At 43.2% G+C, this 21,959-nt stretch overlaps 1 protein-coding gene across 10 annotated transcripts in view; it reads left to right on the top strand.

Moving 5' to 3' along the window:
- Nucleotides 1-21,959, top strand: part of Washc2c (WASH complex subunit 2C) — a 55,130-nt gene that overhangs the window by 25,057 nt on the left and 8,114 nt on the right. For 7 of the 10 annotated variants that reach the window (XM_075983065.1, XM_075983062.1, XM_075983066.1 and 4 more), the window contains 10 exons: nucleotides 2,031-2,117; nucleotides 4,592-4,693; nucleotides 5,707-5,838; nucleotides 9,938-10,110; nucleotides 12,468-12,570; nucleotides 14,295-14,447; nucleotides 15,923-16,102; nucleotides 20,642-20,770; nucleotides 20,875-20,955; nucleotides 21,501-21,620. In XM_075983065.1, the coding sequence (XP_075839180.1) occupies nucleotides 2,031-2,117; nucleotides 4,592-4,693; nucleotides 5,707-5,838; nucleotides 9,938-10,110; nucleotides 12,468-12,570; nucleotides 14,295-14,447; nucleotides 15,923-16,102; nucleotides 20,642-20,770; nucleotides 20,875-20,955; nucleotides 21,501-21,620 (1,260 nt within the window). The remainder of the gene's footprint in view (nucleotides 1-2,030; nucleotides 2,118-4,591; nucleotides 4,694-5,706; nucleotides 5,839-9,937; nucleotides 10,111-12,467; nucleotides 12,571-14,294; nucleotides 14,448-15,922; nucleotides 16,103-20,641; nucleotides 20,771-20,874; nucleotides 20,956-21,500; nucleotides 21,621-21,959) is intronic. The other 3 variants (XM_075983069.1, XM_075983068.1, XM_075983067.1) reach the window with 1 other exon arrangement.

Below are 21,959 nucleotides of genomic sequence, written 5' to 3'. Positions count from 1 at the left end.
CTCAGCTCCCTTTCTTACACAGCCCAGGTCCACCTGCCCTGAGGTGGCGCTGCCGTCAGTACACTGACCACAGTAGGCTGGGCCCTTCTACATCAGTTAGCTCTCACGGAGATACCTGACAGACATGCCTGCAGGCCGATTTGATGGGAGCAGTTCTTCAATTGAGTTCCTTCTTCCAAATGTACCAATTGACAATCAACAATAGCCACATTTATTTTAAGAATTTTGGACATAAAATGGAAAGATACAATGAAACTCCAAATAACCACCAACCAGATTCATATCTAGTGAGCATTTGCCAAATAAGTGACTGAAACTTGTGTAAGCTAACTGTTTTCAGAACTGTTTGTGATTTGTAGTCATTATGATGTTTTACCACCCTACATGTTTTAGTAGGCAGCTCTTGAGAAACTGTTTTATGACCAGATGCCATTGTCATTGGCCAGGAGTTGGCAGTAACACTATAGAAAAATCTAATGTTAGTCTGCATTCATGAGGCTCCACTTTGCCCTCAGATTTCTTTTATAAAATCATACCCAATATGATACTGATTTAAAATTATTTCATACATAATCTGTATTCTGTTTTTTTGTCTCTTGTTCCATACATGTCCTATACAGCTTTGTTTGTTTGTTTCTCTCTCTCTCCCTCCCCTCACCCTCCCTCCTTCCTTCCTTTTTTCTTTTGTGTGTGTGTGTGTGTGTGTGTGTGTATGTGTATGTGCATGCATATAAGTGTTATGTCTGTGGGTGTGTGTCTGTGTTATGTATGTATGTTGTATTTATGCAGGCACACGAGTACCGTAGTGTGCATGTGGAGCTTAGAGAACACCTTTCTGTAGTCAGTTCTCTGCTTGTACCATGACTTACCTCACTCTTGCTGTTCTGCCTCTGTCTCTCCAGTGCTGAGTTTACAAGCATGTATCATCCTTAGACCTGGCTTTTTTGTCATTTGTAAAACATGCTGTATTAATCAGGGTTTTTAAAGGAACAGAAGTTACAGAATGAGTATGTGTATTGTGTGTGTACATACTTGTGTGTGTATATATACATGCACACACACATTTATATTTACAAAGGGGATTATTGGGGGGGGGAACAAAGGGGATTATTAGAATGGCATGTGGGCTGTGGTTCAGGTAGCCCAACAATGGCTGACTACCAATGGAAATTCTAAGAATCTAGTAGTTGTCGAGTCTTCAAGGTTAGATGCCTCAGCTGGTCTTCAGGATATGCCTGAATCTCAGAGAAGTAGGCTCTAATGCCAGTGAGGAATGGACTTGCCAGTGAGAGCAAGAACAAGCAGAGAGAGAGAAAGCTTCCATCTTCCATGTCCTTTTATAGGCTGCCAATAGAAGGCGTGGCCCAGATTAAAGGTGGATCCTCCTACCTCAAAAGTTCTGGATTAGTGGTGTATTGTCCCACTTCAAAAGATCCAGATTAAAAGTAGGTCTTCCAATTTTATATGATTTCATTAGGAAAAAAGTTGCTCCCAGGTGTGCCCTGCTGCTTGGGTTTAGTTAATTCCAGATGTAGTCAGATGACAACAAAGAGAGCTGTTTGCCTCATTTTGTCACATCCTTGTTTTGCTCTCACAACTACCAAAATGCGAGCATCCAAAATCATCTTGGTCCCTTCACCAGTTGCCCTTTTGTCTGTTGCTTTTGTGCCCTGTGTGACAGAGTGCACGCTCCCATGTACACGAGATGTGCCCTGGACTTTGTCTTGTATGTACCATCTCGCTGTTCTGGGGTTTCCTCAAATCTGAGAAACTTACTTTCTAGTGATTCTGTATCATCTCTGTTGCTAATTTAGACCAGTTTTAAAATTCTTTGTCATGGTACTTTCATTTAAAATCTTTGTGTGAATATTATACAGATGAAGGTCAAGGCATGTTCATTCCCTTGGTTTGGTTCCTTCTCATTGTAGAGGCTGGGGACATTTTCTGAACTAATGAATGAGTTTGTTTCCATGTCTCTTACTTGCTGATAGTCTGTTTTTTTCCTTCCTTTTTGGTGGGGATCCGACTAGATCACCTTACCTTCCAGCAAAAATCTGAAGCTTGTGTCAGAAACAAAGACTCAGAAGGGTTTGTTTTCAGATGAAGAGGACTCTGAGGTATGGAATTCTTTTCTTAGTTCTGAAGGTTCAGCTGTAGATAAAACATTAATAACTTTCTGATTAGTCTGTCAGCAGAGGTCTCAGACTTTTTATTAAATAGTTTAATTCTTATTTTAAAAATAATCTCTTGGGCTAGGCATATATATAATTCAGTGCTGTAAAATGTCTGGCATATACAAGGCCCTATATTTTCTTTTTTAAAAAAATTTATTTATTTGTTATGTATACAGTGTTCGGTCTGCATGTTGTCCTGCTGCCAGAAGAGGGCACCAGCTCTCATTATAGATGGTTGTGAGCCACTATGTGGGTGCTGGGAATTGAACTTAGGACCTCAAAAAGAGTAGCCAATGCTCAACCTCTGAGCCATCTCTCCAGCCCCCTATATTTTCTTATAGTATATAGTATGTGATCTTCAGAAAACAGTGTATATGCAGGTACCTTTTTAACTTTTGGGTTTGAATCATTGCATTTCCTTTAACATGCTTAAATGTAAGACTGTCTGTTGGCTCACAATTGTGATAAGATGCTTATGTGAGAGAAGGAACAGCCTGCTGCTTCCCTTAGTGGCAGTGTGACCGGCTAGTGCGTTTGTTCCCACTGTGATACATATTCAGAAGCGTTTGCTTCTCATTGCTGGTGACACATGACGGGTTGTGGGTAGGAAGACTCAAGCAGCTTGGGCTTCCATCCCTATGTGGTGCATGGCAGGTGCAGGAAGCCAGGCCTATTTCTGGTGATTCAGCTCCTGAGAGTGTCAGATAGAGGCTGTGCTGCCTTTTTTATTCTAGTCTTGGAAGTTGTCCTAGATAGCTTTTCTTGGCTGTGATAAAACACTGATCAAAAGCAACTTGGGGAGGAAAGGGTTTACTTCTTATTACAGGTTGTCCACCCTTGAGGAAAGCCAAAGCAGGAACTTGAGCAGGAAACCGGAACAGAGACCAAGGAGGAGTGTTGTTTATTGTCTTACCCTCGCCTGCTTGACTCAGCCAGCTTTCTTATGTAGTGGGCTGGGCCCTCCTAGATCAATTAGCATGTATGTCCACAGTCCAGTCTGATGAAGGCAGTTATTCGTCTGAGGATCTGTCTTCCTTAGTGTGTCAAATGACAACCAAGATTATCTGTCACAGAAGTCAATGCTATTCTTCTGCATTGCTACAGCAGTCCTGGGGCAGGATACAAACTTCATTGAACATTTTTGTGTGTGCTCATGTGTGAGAGAGATACCCGTGGCCCTGTGCATGCTAGGCAAGCACTCTATCACTGAGCTCTATTTCCAGCCTCCAAACTTGACTTCTTGATGCTACATAGTGTTTATTAGTCTGGAGGCTTGTTTTAAGACGACTGTTCAAGGCTCTGCCCCATGGGCACCATCATAGAGTGAATGGTTTTTATTGAATATTGCATAGAATTCTAGGCAAAGAGAAGTAACGTAAGGCAGTCTAGGACATAAAATATTGAACTGGAAGGAATGATTTTTTGTGCTTATCTGTCTTAAGTATGCACAAGAACTTTACCTTATCATTTTGGCGGGGGGCATGTTTGAGGTAACAGAAGTGTGTTTTTCCTCCTGCCAACCAGGAAGATCCAAAATAACAATGCAGAAATCATTTTTTTGTTCTTTGGTCGAATTACTTTGATATTCTTAAAGCATTGAGCCCATTTGTCCGTGTGTAAAATGCAGAAGGGCCATGGGACTCTGTAGCCTATTCTGTGTAAACAAACCAGTGTGACTCATGGAGCCAGTTGCTACCCAGTGTGCTAAGAATTCTTCTCTCTAGGTCTGTGAACTCATTAGGTTTGTTGATGAGGGGTAGCATCAGAAGAGGTCGTGGAAAATGTTCTTGTTTTGTCTAATTATCTGGCTCTCGAGTGGACGTTCCTCTGCCCAGGGGACAGTGGTCCTAGTTTGTGTTTCTAGTTCACGGAGCTCAGTCTGCAGAGCGCCCTTGTGGTCTAAGCTGACAGTCCTTACAGTTTGAGGACAGTTCAGAACTGCGCTGACCTTTTGCAGCATTTCCAGTCATAGTTCAAGTAGAATAGTAGACACTTTTAGGCACACACTCTACCACTGAGTTAATCTTCCCAGCATAAACCTTCTATAGTAGGAATCTAAGATGCAATATAGTTTCTGGGGAACGATCTCAACAATAGTGCAGCTGCAGGTCTAGCACTTTGCAAGGTAGCCCGTTTTGTGGTAGAATTTGTATGCTTTCCTTTGACACTTTAGACAAAGAAACCTTTTGTTTGCATCATAGGACTGCTGGGAATGTCTTCCTGCCTTACATCCTTCAGGTGAAAATATGGTTGCCCTACAGACTCCAAAGACAGCCTGAAACATCCTGTGGCTCTCTCTTGCTCCTTGTGCCCCCACACCAAGGGCAGAAACAAGTGCAGGCACACAAAGCCGTCACATTCTAGTCTACTGTGCTGGTAGACCCTGCTAACCAGTAGCTTTGATTTTGATTCAACAGGATTTGTTTTCTTCTCAAAATTCAACTAAGTCAAAAAGTACATCACTTCTGTCCAGCCAGCTCCCCACATCTGTCTCTCTTTTTGGTGATGAAGATGAAGAGGTAAATGTTGTTATTGCAGCACCAAATAATTAACCTAGAACAATAGAAATTTGGGTTTTTGGGTTTTGGTTTTATGAATAGCCAGGGTGGCATATAGTAGAAAAGCATGATGGGAAACCTGGCTTACCAATGTCTGGTCAAGTTTTTATAGTAATACAACGAGGAAGACATTAAAATCTTGACTTATTTATTGGGGAAAGCCAAATAGTTTTTTTCTTTTTACACTCTTTTGATAAATAACTTTAGGGAGGATGTATCTCTTGGATCCAATGATATATGAGAATATATTGGATGCAGTGCCAGGAATAAAGAAGAGACAGCTGTGTTTTAGGTTTACATTTCTTATTCACTTTGGGTATAGAGAGTGGAGTGGTAATGAAAAGTTAGAGGAAAAAAGATCCACATTCAAGCCCTTACGTAGTATTGTGCAGTGGTCAGTCCAAGCAGCTGTGGTTCCATACTCAGCTCCATTATTGCAAACCCAGATCTTCTGCAGCACCTCCATCTTCTGTGGGTTAAAGGTCACTAGGCTCTTTGTAGCCCCTGAAACAAATAATGCCACGTCTTTGCACAGTGGTTGGTACAGGATTTAAGTGCGTGGTGGGTGAAAGCTGTTGTCACTAACATTCCCCAGACTCTAGCTGCTTATTTGTCTTTTCTACCTTACAGACTTTACTTACAGACCTCCTTTGTTGGTCTTTGGCTCAGGACTGTCCACTGCCATAGTATATCCTGTTAAGAGTTTCATGTCATAAACCAAACCTCTACACATACAGCACCCTCAACAGATGCACACACACAATAATAATTTAAAAAAAATTAATTAAAAGAGTTCTGTGGTAATCTTGCTTTCCCTCTGTGGACAGAGGTTGTAGACCGAGATGTGTGGTGTTTGTGATTGTTTCCCCCCAGGCTTGTTATACTCTGCTCCTCGTGGGAGAATGACTTCTTTGGGTTTCATGTGTATGAGCTGGTGACACCTTTGTATGCTTTCCTGCCGTTTGTCCTTTTAGGATAACCTTTTTGGGAGTGCACCAGCTAAGAAGCAGGTTTCATCCGTACAGCCTCAGAGCCAAGAGAAACCAAAACCTTCAGAGCAGCCCCAAAAGAAAGCATCTGCCTTGCTATTCAGCAGCGATGAGGAGGTAGGTTAAGGTTTGCCCACACATGAGATTTTGTTTGAGCTGTCGTAAATGTGTCCTCTTTCTGTTCCATACTCATTGGAGCTGGTCACCAAAAGATGGTGTTTACAAGATGGTCTCCTTTAAAGAAAAACATTCATGTAATGTGTTAAACATTAACACTTTCAAAATGGAGTTAATATGGCTTCCACCACAAGGTTCATGGCTGAAACTCTGTAACAAGAAAATAAGCATTCCCATCTAAGGTTCATTGAGGTGATAAGGAGCCTGTGGTGTGTTTTACTAAGTATGATAGAAAACGACAATCTGGGGAGAAGCGTGATGGGAGTGGAGAGTCTGTTCTGCAGTGGCAAGTGGGGGCTTAGCGAGGTCTGCTTAGATGTGCAGTACTTATCCAGCACGAACAAGACCCTAATTCTATGTTCAGCACAGGGACATAATAAAATACTAAAAATTAAAAAATGAAACGCTATTAAAAGAGCTGGTGTTGTAGCCTAGAGGTGAAGCACTCAGGGTTTCTGCTGATGTGATGAAACACCATGATCAAATCAGTTTGGGGAGGAAAGGGTTAATTTTTAGCTTCCTGGTCCATGTTAGAGTTCATCACTGAGGGAATTCAGAGAAGGAGCTCAGAGTAGGAACCTGGAGGCCAGAACTGAGGCAGAGGCCATGGAGGGGTGGAGCGTACTAGCTTGCTCCCATGGTTCACTCAGCCTGTTCTCTTATCGCACCCTGGTTCAGCAGCCAAGGGATGGCTCCACTTCCAGTGAGCTCTGCCTTCCCATGCCAACTATGAATGAAGAAAATGCCCTACAGGGCAGCCTGGTGGGAATATTTTCTCAGTTGAGGGTCCGTCTTCAAAAATAAGTCTAGCTTGTGTCAAGTTGACCCAAAACTAGCCAGCACACTTAATGTACTAGAAAACCTGGGTTCAGTCCCCAGGTACTGTCTGTATTGCTGGTACTTGAGAGGCGCATGTAGGAAGAGCTGAAGTTCAAGATTATCCCAGCCACACAGCGATTTAAGGCCAACCTGGGCTACTTGGGACCCTTCTCAAGAGAAAGAAATTTAAACTGGTAAAAAGGAAGATTTTGCTATTTAATAATGTTTGCTCTTTCATTATAGGGATGCTAGAGGGTACCAGGTTACAGAAAACTTGTAACTACAGTAGTGTTTATTGAAGGCCACTGAAGAGAACTTGTTTTCTGCTCAAATGTGCATGTTTATTATAGACTCTCTGCCCCGTCCCCATGTGTGTGTAGTACACATTAGTAGTTTATGAGCACATGTGTACAGATGAGCCTTCCCGGATGCCAGGTGTCCCGCTCTATCACTGTGTGTCCCGCTCTGTCACTGGGTGTCCCGCTCTATCACTGGGTGTCCCGCTCTATCACTGGGTGTCCTGCTCTGTCACTGGGTGTCCCGCTCTATCACTGGGTGTCCTGCTCTGTCACTGGGTGTCCCGCTCTATCACTGGGTGTCCCGCTCTATCACTGGGTGTCCCGCTCTGTGTTGGGTGTCCCGCTCTGTCACTGGGTGTCCCGCTCTGTCACTGGGTGTCCCGCTCTGTCACTGGGTGTCCCGCTCTGTCACTGGGTGTCCTGCTCTGTCACTGGGTGTCCTGCTCTATCACTGGGTGTCCCGCTCTATCACTGGGTGTCCCGCTCTATCACTGGGTGTCCCGCTCTGTCACTGGGTGTCCCGCTCTGTCACTGTGTGTCCCGCTCTGTGTTGGGTGTCCCGCTCTATCACTGGGTGTCCTGCTCTATCACTGGGTGTCCCGCTCTATCACTGGGTGTCCCGCTCTGTCACTGGGTGTCCCGCTCTGTCACTGTGTGTCCCGCTCTGTGTTGGGTGTCCCGCTCTATCACTGGGTGTCCTGCTCTATCACTGGGTGTCCCGCTCTATCACTGGGTGTCCTGCTCTATCACTGGGTGTCCTGCTCTGTCACTGGGTGTCCTGCTCTGTCACTGGGTGTCCCGCTCTATCACTGGGTGTCCCGCTCTGTGTTGGGTGTCCCGCTCTATCACTGGGCGTCCCGCTCTGTCACTGGGCGTCCCGCTCTATCACTGGGTGTCCCGCTCTATCACTGGGTGTCCCGCTCTATCACTGGGTGTCCCGCTCTGTCACTGGGCGTCCCGCTCTATCACTGGGTGTCCCGCTCTGTGTTGGGTGTCCCGCTCTATCACTGGGCGTCCCGCTCTGTCACTGGGCGTCCCGCTCTATCACTGGGTGTCCCGCTCTATCACTGGGTGTCCCGCTCTATCACTGGGTGTCCCGCTCTGTCACTGGGTGTCCCGCTCTATCACTGGGTGTCCCGCTCTATCACTGGGTGTCCCGCTCTATCACTGGGTGTCCCGCTCTATCACTGGGTGTCCCGCTCTATCACTGTGTGTCCCGCTCTGTCACTGGGTGTCCCGCTCTGTCACTGGGTGTCCCGCTCTATCACTGTGTGTCCCGCTCTGTCACTGGGTGTCCCGCTCTATCACTGGGTGTCCCGCTCTATCACTGGGTGTCCCGCTCTATCACTGGGTGTCCCGCTCTGTCACTGGGTGTCCCGCTCTATCACTGGGTGTCCCGCTCTGTCACTGGGTGTCCCGCTCTATCACTGGGTGTCCCGCTCTGTCACTGGGTGTCCCGCTCTATCACTGGGTGTCCCGCTCTATCACTGGGTGTCCCGCTCTGTCACTGGGTGTCCCGCTCTGTCACTGGGTGTCCCGCTCTATCACTGGGTGTCCCGCTCTATCACTGGGTGTCCCGCTCTGTCACTGGGTGTCCTGCTCTATCACTGGGTGTCCCGCTCTATCACTGGGTGTCCCGCTCTATCACTGGGTGTCCCGCTCTATCACTGGGTGTCCCGCTCTATCACTGGGTGTCCCGCTCTGTCACTCTTCTTATTCTTTGAGACAATCACTGAACCAGAGCTAGGCTGATGGCTGGCCAACCTGGTCATCCTCATGTCTCCATCTCCTCCAGCTGACCATGCATGGCAATGCCCAACATTGTTTGTGTGGGTGCTGGGGATTTGAACTCAGGTCCTCATACTTTGTCAGCAGTACTCTTACCTATCCACCTACCCAGTCCTCATTGTTTTCCTCTTCCGGTTTGTAATCATTTGCCATGTAGAATTCATCCCATCATAGTGGTGTCAGGAAAAGAACAATCCTAGCCAAGGCGGTGAGCAAGAAGAAAAGCAGAATGATGGTGACCAGGGTGCGAGGGCTCCCTGCTTGGCTCCCCTGGGATCACCTAGGTGTGGCCTTCTCACTGGAATTTTCTTTAAAGCTCTGTAATTGCTGAACGTGGCTGTAAGAGGAGCAGGTCTCAACTGTCAACCTTTTTTTATTATAGTTTTCATAGGTTGCATGGTGTATTTGAGCATCACTCCTCGTCACCTTCTCTTGCCTCCTTCCCTCTCCTGGTGATCCCCTTCCTTTTCTGCTTTAGAATTTTACTTAAAATATCCCCTTCCAAAGTTGACACAGTGTTACTTTTTACATTTCTCTTTGTTTATTCCCTATATAATTAATTTTGGTTATTTAAAATAGACAAGTTCTTTTGCCTTTACACAAGGTGGAACCATAGCAGAGAGAAATTGGAACACGCATGGAAGATGCATGAATGAGAAAGTGTGTGTAGTCCAGAACCGAGGTGTTCAAAGATAAGACTTTTCTTCGAGTATGCTTAATTCTTAGTCTGAATGTAACTTTTTAATGGACAAAATTTTATTTTAGTTGTCATGTTCCATATCTAAATTAGCTACTAGATAACATATCTCTACCACTAAGCAATGCTCCGGTACCTTGCATGTGAATGTGTGTGTGTGTGTATGTATTTGTTTGTACATGTATGTGTGTTGAGTGGAGGGGATGAGGCTTGCTGTTGTCTATTTGTAGTTTGCCTAGCCTGGGATCCTCCTATCTCTGCTCCCTGCCCCCCAATGCTGGGAATACTGGCATGTGTGGCCATTGTGGATCTTTTTAACATGGGATCTGGGGATTTGAACTCAGGTCCTCATGCTTATGTAGCAAGTGCTTTTGCCCACCTAGCCATTTTGTTAGTACTGCCCTGTAGATTTCTAATGCATGTTTTATGTTTTAAGGACCAGTGGAATATTACTGATTCCCATACCAAGTTAGCATCTGACAGTAAGTCCAAAGGAGAACTATGGGACTCAGGGACCATCCAAGGCCAAGAAGCAAAGGTTGTGAAAAAGACCAACCTCTTTGAGGAGGATGATGATGAAGCGGACCTGTTTGCTATTGCGAAGGACAGGTGAGGTCTTCACAATTGCAGGCAAAGGTCTGGTGTGTGAGACGGTGTTTCTGCTGCTGGTGGTTGATGGCTCGCTGTCATGCGTGCACAGGTGGAGCTGCCCTTGCTCTTCAGTGGAAACATTTGCCTTGATTTTTTTTTTCTCTGACATTTTCTTAACCTTCAAACAGTTTTTTCTCTTAGGGGTTTAAGAATGAGATTGTTATAGTTTATGCCCCCACCCTCCTTAGATCTACCGTAGAGAAGGTTACTTAAAAGTCTCCTGCTTTGATAGAAATTCTGAATGTTGAAAACCGTGATATTAAGAATGGACTGCCAGCAGGTACTGATCACACCTTCTGGCCTAGGTGATTGTCTGAGCTGAAGCTGGGGGCGTGTGGAGAGTGACATGGGCCAGGTTGTCTGGATAGCTGTGTCTTCAGAGTGACTACTGCATCTAAACCTTTTCCTCTGGAGAGTTGTGATTACTTTGATGCTCAGCTGAACCGTGGTAAAACAAACAGGCAATCCATTGAATGTGGAAATACCGTGCATTCACTGGTGGTCTTCATAAACAGATTAATAAAGTACCTCAGATTTCCCTAAATAGTTACATCTCTTCAGACATTATTGTTTCTGCTTTTAGGCTGCCAAGATTTGACAGTTGGTAAGTCTGTGGCCCTGGTTCTGCATAGAGAATGCCTGAAACCCTCATAAAGTGTCGCAGTTCTTATCTGAAGAGCTTTGGACAAGTTCCCTAACCTCTCTTGCCTCAGATTTTCATCTCTCAGACGTCTCTTGAGATAGTCATGCACTTGTAATGTGAAATGCTTTGTGAGGTCACTGACACCTGGGCGGCATTCATCATACCTCCCTACCACACACATTGCCATGATTCTGATGACCTGAAACACGTCTCATCTTAGGTCTTGGTGCCAACCATTCAGTTCCTGGCTTTCAATGATGCTTTTTGCCCCATATTCTTTATACTGTTAATTGTTCTTGAAGATGCCTATAAAATGTTATTTGTAAAAAGTAATTCATAGATTTGATCACATCTCAAAAAGGGTTTTGTATAGGTAAAGATGTGGATGAATGTAAACTGGTACAGTCACTTTGGAAAATGGTTTTGGTATTTCTTCAGAATGGTAAACCTGAGTTTTTTTGCCATGTGATCAAATTATTTAACTCTTTGGTATACAACTAAGACAAGTGAAAACATTCTCAGATAAAAACTTGTATAAGAATGTCCATTGTAGCATTGATATGTATGTAAGTTACCCAGAAAGCAGAAGCAACGTAAATGTCCATCAGGTGATGAATGGCTAAACAGAATGTTGTGGAACCACACAATGGCCTTTTATTCACCAAAAAGGAATAAAGTGCTGATATATGATAGGACATGAGTTACCTAGAAAACACATTAGTTGAAGAAGTCACATATGATTGCAGATTGAATGATACTATTTATATGAAATGTCCAGAATGGATCAACCCAGAGAGAGGAAGTCGGTTGGTGGTTGCCAGGGGTTGAGGGGAGACAGGAATTGGGAGTTAATTTTTAAGGGGTTTGGAGTTCCTTTGAGGTGACGAAAATGTTAGACTATGGTAATGCTTTTCAGCTCTCAATATGTTAAACATATTGAAAGGTGTGTGTGTGTGTGTGCGCGCGCTCGTGTGTGTGTGTGTGTGTGTGTGTGTGTGTGTGTGTATATAATTTTCGAGACAGGGTTTCTCTGTAGCTTTTGGTGCTGCCCTGGAACTAGCTCTTGTAGACCAGGCTGGCCTCGAACTCACAGAGATCCACCTGCCTCTGCCTCCCGAGTTCTGGGATTAAAGGCGTGCACCACCACTGCCTAGCGAAAAATATATTTTAAAGGGGGTAATTTTATTATGTAAATTATAGTCCAGTAAAGCTACTCTGAATCAAAAAGTAGAAAGCAGAAAAGAGGGTTACATTGAAAAAACTGACTCTGGCTCTGTGCTCTGTGGCTCAGCTGGAAGTAGGCGTAGCTACTCTTAGTTCATTATCTGTTGGAGAAGGTGATAATTGGAGAATTCTGTGCTTGTGACTACCAGGAGTGCAATGTGTCTGTCAGATCTAAGAGCTAGTGCAGCTGCACAGTGCAGAAAGTGACCGACAAGGCTTCGTGAGCAGGTCTCTGGGCTCTTGTGCATCAGGTTCTTCTGAAAGGCAGAGGCTGTTGTTTGTAAGATTGAAGTCTTTCTATCCAAAGATTTTTCAAATCACCAACTTTAAACTGTACATAGTCAACAAATGATGGGAGGTTGTGTATTGTGGATGTGGCCAAAAAGAATAGTACTTTTGTTTTTAAATTGTATTCCTCCTGAATTTGTTCTTCTATTTGTTCATATAGCCAAAAGAAGACTCAGCGAACGTCACTCCTCTTTGAAGATGATGCTGACAGTGGAAGCTCTCTGTTTGGCTTTCCTCCTGCATCTGCTCCTCCTGCAACAATGGTATTCATTTTCCCAGACTCAGAAAATACCTGTAAGATTGTGCTATGTGAGTAGAGATGCCACCTTGTCAGATCTGAAAACCCGGCCTTGGAATTGCTGTGACAACACACTTAACTAAAGGAGGAAAGGTTCCTTTGGCTCATGATTTCAGAGGGTCAGTCCTTAGGCCTTGGTTCTGTTGCAGCTGGACCTGTGTCAAGGCGAACACCGTGCCAATTGAGGCTACTCAATCCGTGGTGGATAGAACACAGCTAGAGGGACAGGATATGGGAAGACAAGACTTAGCTCCCAAGGACACATCCTCAGTGACCTTCCTCCAGCAATGCCCTATGTCCTAAAGTTGCTAGAACTTTCTCAAACTTTCTCCTGAGCCTTTGGGGGCACTTCATCTTTAAATTGTTACTGGTCTGATGTGCTCTGCTTTTTTTTCCTTCTTTAATCACTGAAGTATTGCCTGCTGTCTTCTGCTTTTGTGAATTCCCATCTTTGATTTCAAGTTGAAATCATTTTTCATTTTAAGTATCTCTTACTGATAATAACTAAAAATCCTTTTACTCTAATTGTCATTTGTATTATTTTCTTTTTTTTTACTTTGTATTATTTTCAATTATGTTAATATTGCCTTGCATAGGTTCCCACATCAGCCTTCCTAATTTGGCTAGGCATTGCTTTCTTGTAGGCTGTGGATAACTCCAGGTTGGTCACATATCCTCAGTTCCCTACTCTCTAAACTCCTGCCTTCCAAAGAATGGATTGATGAGCTGAGCTGAAGGCCTTGCAAACTTGAGCTGCTGCTCTGTGTCAAATACTGTGCCTTGTCATTTAGTGAGTGGTGCTTTCAGATGAGTGGACACGTAGATAAGGAATAAAGTAAAGGTAACAAGTGAAGTAGTGTATTTATTCAGACAAACAACTGATATTGAAGAGAACAGAGAAACCCTGGGTGACATTTGCATCTGGGACTTGCCATAAACATGAAGATAGTCTTAAGACAGAGGAACCCAGGGTGTGCAACATAAGAGCTGGCATTTACCTTAAGGAATGGCAAGCAAGGAGGACACAGTGGGTTGACAGGTTCCTGTGGCTGAGTGCAAAGAGCACAGATTTGGAGTTGCAACTACTGAGTGCTGTCCTTCAGGTGAACTGTAAGAGGAGAAGAGACTGATTACTAGCAGTAACAAACAAAGTCTGAAGTGCTGTGGTCTTAAGTCTGGAGGAATCCTATTTGTTAATGCCTTCCATCTTGAGGCCACAGTTACTGTTCTAGCAGTAACAAACAAAGTCTGAAGTGCTGTGGTTTTTTTTTAATTTATTTATTATGTATATAGTGATCTCATTATAGATTATGGTGTGAGCCATCATGTGGTTATTGGGAATTGAACTCAGGAAGAGCAGACCATGCTCTTAACCGCTGAGCCATCTCTCCAGCCCAGTGCTGTGGTCTTAAGTCTGGAGGAATCCTATTTGTTAATGCCTTCCATCTTGAGGCCACAGTTACTGTTCTAGCAGTAACAAAGTCTGATGTGCTGTGGTCTTAAGTCTGGAGGAATCCTATTTGTTAATGTCTTCCATATTGACGCCACAGTTACTGTTCTATCTGCCCTTCCTACACTATACTTAGCACATGCCTGAATGGACTGGTCTGGGCTGGCTTTATACATCACCATGCTATTCAAGCATAATTTTTTAATCATTGTGGGTGTTATTTTCTCTTCTCTTGGTAGAAAAAAGAAAGCATCTCTGAGGTGCCATCTTTGTTCAGTGATGAGGAGGATAATGAGGTACCATCCGGTGTGAAATCGGTGAATGTGAAGGTTGATAATGCCAAAGAGTCCCCAGAGGTGGGGCACGCTGATGTGGCTAAAGTAGAAGAGAAGGTAAGCTGCCTCTTTGGTTTTCTAGTCCATTTGTGACACATACAATCTCCTTACATTTTCCAACACTGAAAATGCTTTTGCGTAAATAAATGTGTTTGTAAGAAGACTAGAAAACTCTCAGTATGGTAAGAAGATAGCCTGTGCCCTTGTTGTTCGGGGACTCCTCGATTAGGTTCACTTTCTAGCTGAATTCCTTTATGCAGTGAAATGAAAGGCTCCTCTTTTTCTTTAGCATCACGTTGGGTAGCAGTGCATTCTGCCTCTCTGCAGAGTGCCGCTCCTCATCTCATTCCTCACGCTGACTTGCCCTGTACGTTTTCTCTCTTTGCTTCTCTCTGATGTCCTGTTTTCCTTGGTTCTATGGTCCTCACTTCTGAGTTCAGATGTCACTCTCATGAAGCTGGGTTTCCATGCTTTTACTTCTTGTTGACGTTGGCTAAATCAGAGCAAAGTGAGATGGGTTTTCCTCCGAATATATTCTGTTCTGAAGGTTTGTTGTCTCTTTCTGGAGGCGTTCAGCTAACGCTGTTGGCTGTAGCTGGGGATTCATGTCAACAGTTGCTTTCTGTTTGTGGTGTGCCCTGTGTTTCCTAGTTCTCTGTACTCTGTAGGTTCAGCTGTTTCTCCCAGGACCTGTGCGAAGAATGTTTCATTTACTTTTCCCACAGAAGCTCCTGATAGCGACAGTGACACTCATGTACCTGAGTCACTCTAATCCTCCCCTCCTAGTGGCTGATGTGGACAGGCTGATTGCTCTGTCACGGCCATTCTACCCTTGACTCAAACTGTTATGCTGCCCTGTCCCTAAGTTAAGTGTAAACTCCTTGAGAATTAGGTTTGTTTGCTTTCTTTTTTATCCATAAGCACTTAGCATTACTTTATATGGTATTACTTCCCTAATGAAACACTGAAAGTTGGGATGCACTCTACAGTCAATGGTGTGTTTAATTGGAAACCATTTTTCTTTCTTGTTCTGACCAGTGGTATCTTGCCTGAGTTGTGATAGTATTGGGCTAATGTTGTACTTTAAGTGTCATGTTAGAAATTGTTCTATGTAGATGGACAATGTAAGGTTACAATTTGAATGTGTGATTTTGCTAGTTAAGTTTCCATCTAAGACATACATATTAAAACTAGGAATTAGGATCCATTCCTTATGATTCACACTTATTGACATTATTATTTAGAAATTCTTTCTAGTAAATAAGCAACGTCAGGGTTATAACTATCCTTTCTCTTTGTAGGAGGAAGAGGGGCCTCTGGCTTAACAGGATTGGAAAAGTCATCTTTAACTTTAGATTGTCTGTACAAGCCCCTTGGTGACTGTAGTGTTTTGTCCCATGGTAGTGTATGTGATAAGCTGTGTTGCACTGAGTCATGTTAATGTGAAAGTTAATGAATTAATGGCGATCTTGTGAGGGCCATGGTAGGGTTTTACTTTCTAGTTACTAATTTTTTCCTGTTTCTGTTTGTAGGAAGGACTTTTGACTGCATCTCATCAGGAAGCAGTTGAACCTTCTGATTTATTTTCTTCTTCATCTCCATTGGACAAAGGATCCAAAGGTAGAACCAAAACTGTCCTTAGTTTGTTTGATGAGGAAGATAAAGTGGAAGATCAGAGCAGTGCCTGTGTGCCACAGAAGGAAATGGCAAAGGTGAGCAGGGCAGTAGATGTGAGAGTGCCCAGAGATGAAGGGACTCCCTTTCAGACGGGGCTACTGCTGCCTTGCAAGGCTGGGGAAGTCTGGGTTTCCAGTGAAAGTGTCTGTGAGTCTCTCCACTCGGATGTTGGTTCCCAGGCACATCTGTGGCTTGCCCCTTAAGTCCCTCAGGCTAGTGAGGGACACAGAATCTCACTTGCTTCTTCTGAGACGTATAGACCTTGTTGCTCTTGAAAAAACTGGCTAATTGTAAGAGTAAGCAGTAGGAAAGGGAAGATAGGGCAGATGTGTGCACTTCAGTTATGTTAGCATTCAGTTTTAGAAATATCAGTGGTAGAAGGGCCTTTTATCAGTTTATCAGGTATCAGAAACCCTTTCTCTAAAGGGCTGTATGGAACTGTGTTAGCTTTTGCAGGCCATATGGATTCTTTTGTAGTTGCTCATCTGCCATTGATTTTGGATCTTTGTGATGATCTCTGCTGCACAGTTACACAGCTATGGGCACAAGGATAAGTATTGAGAATATAGCTAGAAATTGTATTAGTTTAGGAAATGTCAGTAGTAGGTTCTCTTTAGAGTCTAGGATCTTTCTAGCCACCGGTGTTAGGTGTACCGTACTAGGCACACATTTCTGTCATTGAGTCTGCCTTAAGTCCGATCAGACAACCACTGGTTGCAGCTAGAATACAAGTGCCACTATTATACCATGAAGGAGGACTTACTGGGCTGCCATTGTTGTGGGTTTTGGTTTATACCTAGTTAGGACTACTGGTTGATTTTTCTCCTGTGGCAGCTTGTAGGCACAGATTGCTTGTCCATTTCCCCACTGCTGAGACACAAATAATCACACAAAAATTGTATTAATTTTGATACTGCTTGGCCAATGACTCAGGCGTATTTCTAGCTAGCTCCTACATCTTGAATCAACTCATTTCTATTATTTTATGTTTTACCACAAGGTTGTGGCCTACTGGTAAAGTTCCAGCGTCTGTCTCCTTCACCAGCTACATGGCACTTCCCTGACTCTGCCTACTCTCTTTCTATATCTTTTCCAGCCTGGCTATATTCTGTCCTACCATAGGCCAAAGCAGCTTTATTTATTAGTCAATAAAAGCAACACATATACAGAAGGACATCCCACATCAACAGCTTGCATAGCACCTTCCAGTAGTTGTGAGAGGTAATCCTTGGGGAAGGAAGCTTCCAAGTCATATCTAGCTCACTTCCTCCAAGTCCTGTGTCTGTAGTATGTTCTTGGGGGCCATCAAGGACAATGGCAGTAACCTTTATTATTTGGGGTATCTATTGGAAATTGCTGATAACAATGTGAAGGGAAGTTTCCTATGCTTGGGAGCACTGTCACCCCATGTGTATAACTCCATTTAAATTATATACACATATAAACATGCATACACACAAGTAGATTTTTAGTAACCTTATAAAATACTGTAATTCCATGTGACCTTTTCAAACATCCTTAGTGTTATTTACTCTCATTTCACATTCCCCTTCTGTATTTATCTCATTACTTTTGAGATTTATCTTACCCCAGTCAGAATGACTAAGATCAGGAAAACAACTGACAACAAATGCTAGAGCGTGTATGGGGAGCAGAACCCTGATCACTGTTGGTAGGATTGCAGATTGGTGCAGCTACTCTGGAAATCAGTGTGAATTACACTTAAAGTAGATCTATCGTATGCCTCAGCTGTACCACTCCTTGGCACATGTCCAAGGACTTGACATCCTACTCCACAGACACTTGTTCAGCTGTGGTCATTGCTGCTCTACTCAACAGTAGCCAAGAAATGGAAGCAACCTAGAAGTATTTCAGCTCATGACTGAATAATAGAAATGTGGTATATATACAGTGGAATGCCATTCACCTGTAACAAAATATAAAATCATGAAATTTTTATGAAATGGATGGAACTGGACAATATCACACAGAGTGAGGTAACCCAGTCCTAAAAAGACACACAACATATATTCCAATAATTTCACTGCTGAACAGAGTAGCCTTGTTCTGTAAGGCTGCTATTGTTTTGAACCCAAACTAGACAGATATATCTTTTTAAATTTTTATTTTGCATATATAAGTATTTTGCCTGCATGCATCACATGTGTGCCTGGTACCCGCAGAAGCTAGAAGAGGCATCGGATCATCAGGAACTGGAAGTACACCACATGGTGCTGGGAATTCAGCCTGAGTTCTCTGGAAGAGCAGCCAGTGCTCTTAACCACTAAGCTATCTCTCCAGCCTAAGACCAGATATATTTTAAAACTAAAGACTAATATTTTCTGAAAGTAGATGTTAAAATGCACAACAAAGTCATAGTAAACTGAGCTTAGAAAAATAAGAGGAAAACCCAGCATAAGTGGGATTTCTCTTAAGAATGCGAGGGTAGTTGACTATATGAAAATCAGTCGATGGAATATATTGTATTAATAAAGTACAAGATGGAAAGCACATCATTGTCATCTTGATAGATACAGAAAGAGTATTTGAAATAGTCCAAGCCCTTTCATGATTGAAAAAGCAAAACCAAAAGAGCACTTATCAAATAAATGTAAAAGGAAGTGTCCTCAGTTTGGTCAGAGCATCTATGAAAACGCACAGTTGACATTCTTGAGGCTAGAGACAGAAAACTTTCCCCTTAGGATTGATTGCAATCAGGTTCTCCCTCTTGCCGTTCTAGCTCTAGATGAGTACCAGGTTAGAAGCTGTCTATGTCAGATAACAGGAAGTCCTAAAAACTATAGAATATCTAAGCAACATTTGCAGGGTATAAAGTCAGTATATCAATATATTATAGTTTTATATAGTTTTTTATGAAAATAAAATTAAGAAATTCCATTTATAGAATCAACAAAATGTTAAAATACTTAGGAGTACTTATTGAAAGCGTTACAAGACTTACACGTACAGAGTTGTAGTCTAGGGGTCGGTGAGAGGGCTTGTTGAACAGGCGCTTGCAGCACAACATGTGAAGGTGGAAGGAGAGAACAGACTGTATCCTTTACGTGCTGGCCAGTGTGTCTTGTGAAACTGGCTCCAGGTTCAGCGAGAGACCGTCTTGAGGAAGGTGGAGAGTGACTGAAGAGGACACATGCTCTTAACCTTGGCTTCTACCCATAGATGTGTGCTTATGTGTACACTATATGTGTGAAGAGATAGTTTGGGGCTGAGAGGAGAGGGTGGACAGTAAGCATGAATGACCACTAATTTCTTGGCTTTTTATGAGGGGTGGGTAACATACAAGTGTATTTTTAGATTTTGATGGCTTCACAACTAAAAATAGGCTGAAAAAAAGATCGTTGATTTTGAACAAATTATAAAACCTAGTGTCTTAGGATTTCTACTGCTGAGATGAAACACCATGACCAAAGAGCAAGTTGGAGAGGAAAGCATTTATTAGGCTTACACTTCAGCATTGCTGTTCTTCATTGAAGGAAGTCAGGACAGGAACTCAAACAGGGCAGGATCCTGGAGGTAGGAGCGATGTAGAGGCCATGGAGGGGTGCTGCTTACTGGCTAGCTTCCTATGACTTTCTCAACCTGCTTTCTGGGTCCTGAACCCAGGACCACCTACCCAGGGACAATACCACCCACAATGGGCTGGGCCTTCCCTCTTTCATCAATAACTGAGAAAATGCCTTATATCTGGATCTCATGAAGGCGTTACCTCAACTGAGGCTCCGTCTTCTCTGATGACTCTAGTTTATGTCAAGTTGACATGCAAAAACCAGCTAGCACACCTAGGTTGTTGGCTGCATTGGTTTCAGTGTTCTCTGTATGTGGTTGTGTGTGCAGGAGGACATCCATGTTTATGTGCTAGTGTGTAGAGGCCAGAGGTTGGCACTGGGTGTTGTCCTCTCTTGCAATGGCTTTCCATATTATTTGAGACAGAGTTTCTCATTGATTCTTCAGACTGATGGGCAGCAAGTTCTTCCTTGTTCTTCACCCCTCTGTCCTGCTTCCAGTTCTGGGGCTATAGATATGTACCACAAGGCCCAGGTTTTTTATGTGGGTGATGGGATGGTGGGGCTTAGGTCTTCATGCTGTGCTGCAAACACTTTGCCCACTGAACCATCTCCCCAGCCCTCCTCCTTTTAATACCAAGCCAAATAAATTGTTCATAGCAATTTCTACATTGTTCTTCCCTTCATAAATGAGATGGAGAACTCAGTGTAGTTTGACTTTACCCCCCCCCCCCAGAGTGCAGCCTCTTCAGTTATTATGGATTAGGATTGGGTTATTTATTTATTTTCTTGGCAGGGGTGGGGTGGGTGGGGTGGAGGTAACGAAAAGTTTAGGTACTATAGGAAGGTACTATGGGAAAGTTTGTGCATATGCTGTGTTTACAAATTTATTCACCACTATTTTTGATAATTCATTTGTAACCACTATTTTGGGTAGTTATATAGTCTTCTGTTCATTTTCCTCCTGCTGATTGACATGTAAGGCTGTGGTCAGACTTTTACCAGGGGACATCTTCATTGTGTTCATTTTTGATCTTGTCTTTTGCCCAGGGTCTCAAAACATCTGGCCGCCCCAAGAGCACAGGTGTCTTCCAGGATGAAGAGCTGCTTTTCAGCCACAAGCTGCAAAAGGACAATGACCCAGATGTTGATCTTTTTGCTGGCACCAAAAAAACCAGGGTTTGTAGCTACTGATTCCCACTGTGTTGGAGATTATGTGGCTCACAGGTGTAGGCAAATTGCTTTCCTTTTGGATGTGTAATTGGGGTGTCATTTTTTTTCAGCTGTCAGTGCCACATGGTGGAAGCCTCTTTGGTGATGATGAAGATGATGATCTTTTCAGCTCTGCCAAGACTCAGCCTGTGGTACCAGCTTTTTATTCTCAGGCTTGGGGAGGATAGGAAACAAATGCTCAGTTAAAGATGAAAGAAAATTCCCAGAGAATATTCTGTAAACAAATGACAGATAATATACGGAGCAGTGTGTCTGTAGGATGTGCTTTCAGAGTCTCTGATTGTGCTGTAGCCTTGTTTTGTTTTTTAAAGAGTTTGTTGAAGGACCCTTGCATATAATACGGACTACATTTTTGCAAAACTTTAAATCTGAGTTTTAGCCCGTGTGTATATTCCCCTGCTATACTTGGTTTTGTATGATTTTTCCTTTTTATTGCAGAAGGGATTCCTGTGTAAGTCACAATCTTTTTTTTCCCCTCAAGAGCTGTGCATGCCAGGCCATCCTTCTGCCACTGAGCAGCATCTCGGCCCTAGAAAAACCCTAGTGCTTAGGATGCTATTTCTGAAATGCTACCTATGAACCGGTTAATGTACTTTCAAAACCCAGAGGCCAAGTTTCATTACTGTTTAGAATTTTGAAGATACATGATAGACTTTGGTGTCTTTTTCTTTTGAAGGTACCAGAAAAAAAGGGAGTACTGAAAAAAGACCACCCTGTTTCTTTAAAGAGCGAGAAACCTCCTGAGTCTGCTCAAGGTAGCAAAGAGAAAAGCTTATGGAAAGCAGAAACACCACAGGTTAGAACTTTGTTTGAGGGCATTCAGCTCTTACCTCATCCCTCTCAGACAGTTCCTGGTATAGACTAGGGTTACTCAGAATTCTTGAGGGAAAAATAGCAACCAGCACCCTCCCTTTCACTATATCCTTTTATACCCCACTTTTTCCACAGGGAGAAACCCGTGATTCTGTATTTAATCATTGTGTTTAGACCAAATGCCAAATTCAATTTCCAATTTGATGTTAAGATAGAATAAAAGATTGTTTTTCCCTAGTACCTCTATTTCTCCCTCTGACCTTCATCGGAATAGAATTATGTGGACATATTTATATACATAATTCTCTCTCTCTCTCTCTCT

Source organism: Microtus pennsylvanicus, chromosome 8, assembly GCF_037038515.1.
Source record: "Microtus pennsylvanicus isolate mMicPen1 chromosome 8, mMicPen1.hap1, whole genome shotgun sequence".
Taxonomy (NCBI): domain Eukaryota; kingdom Metazoa; phylum Chordata; class Mammalia; order Rodentia; family Cricetidae; genus Microtus; species Microtus pennsylvanicus.
Note: the sequence above shows the minus strand (reverse complement) of the source record. Positions and strands in the feature narration are given on the sequence as shown.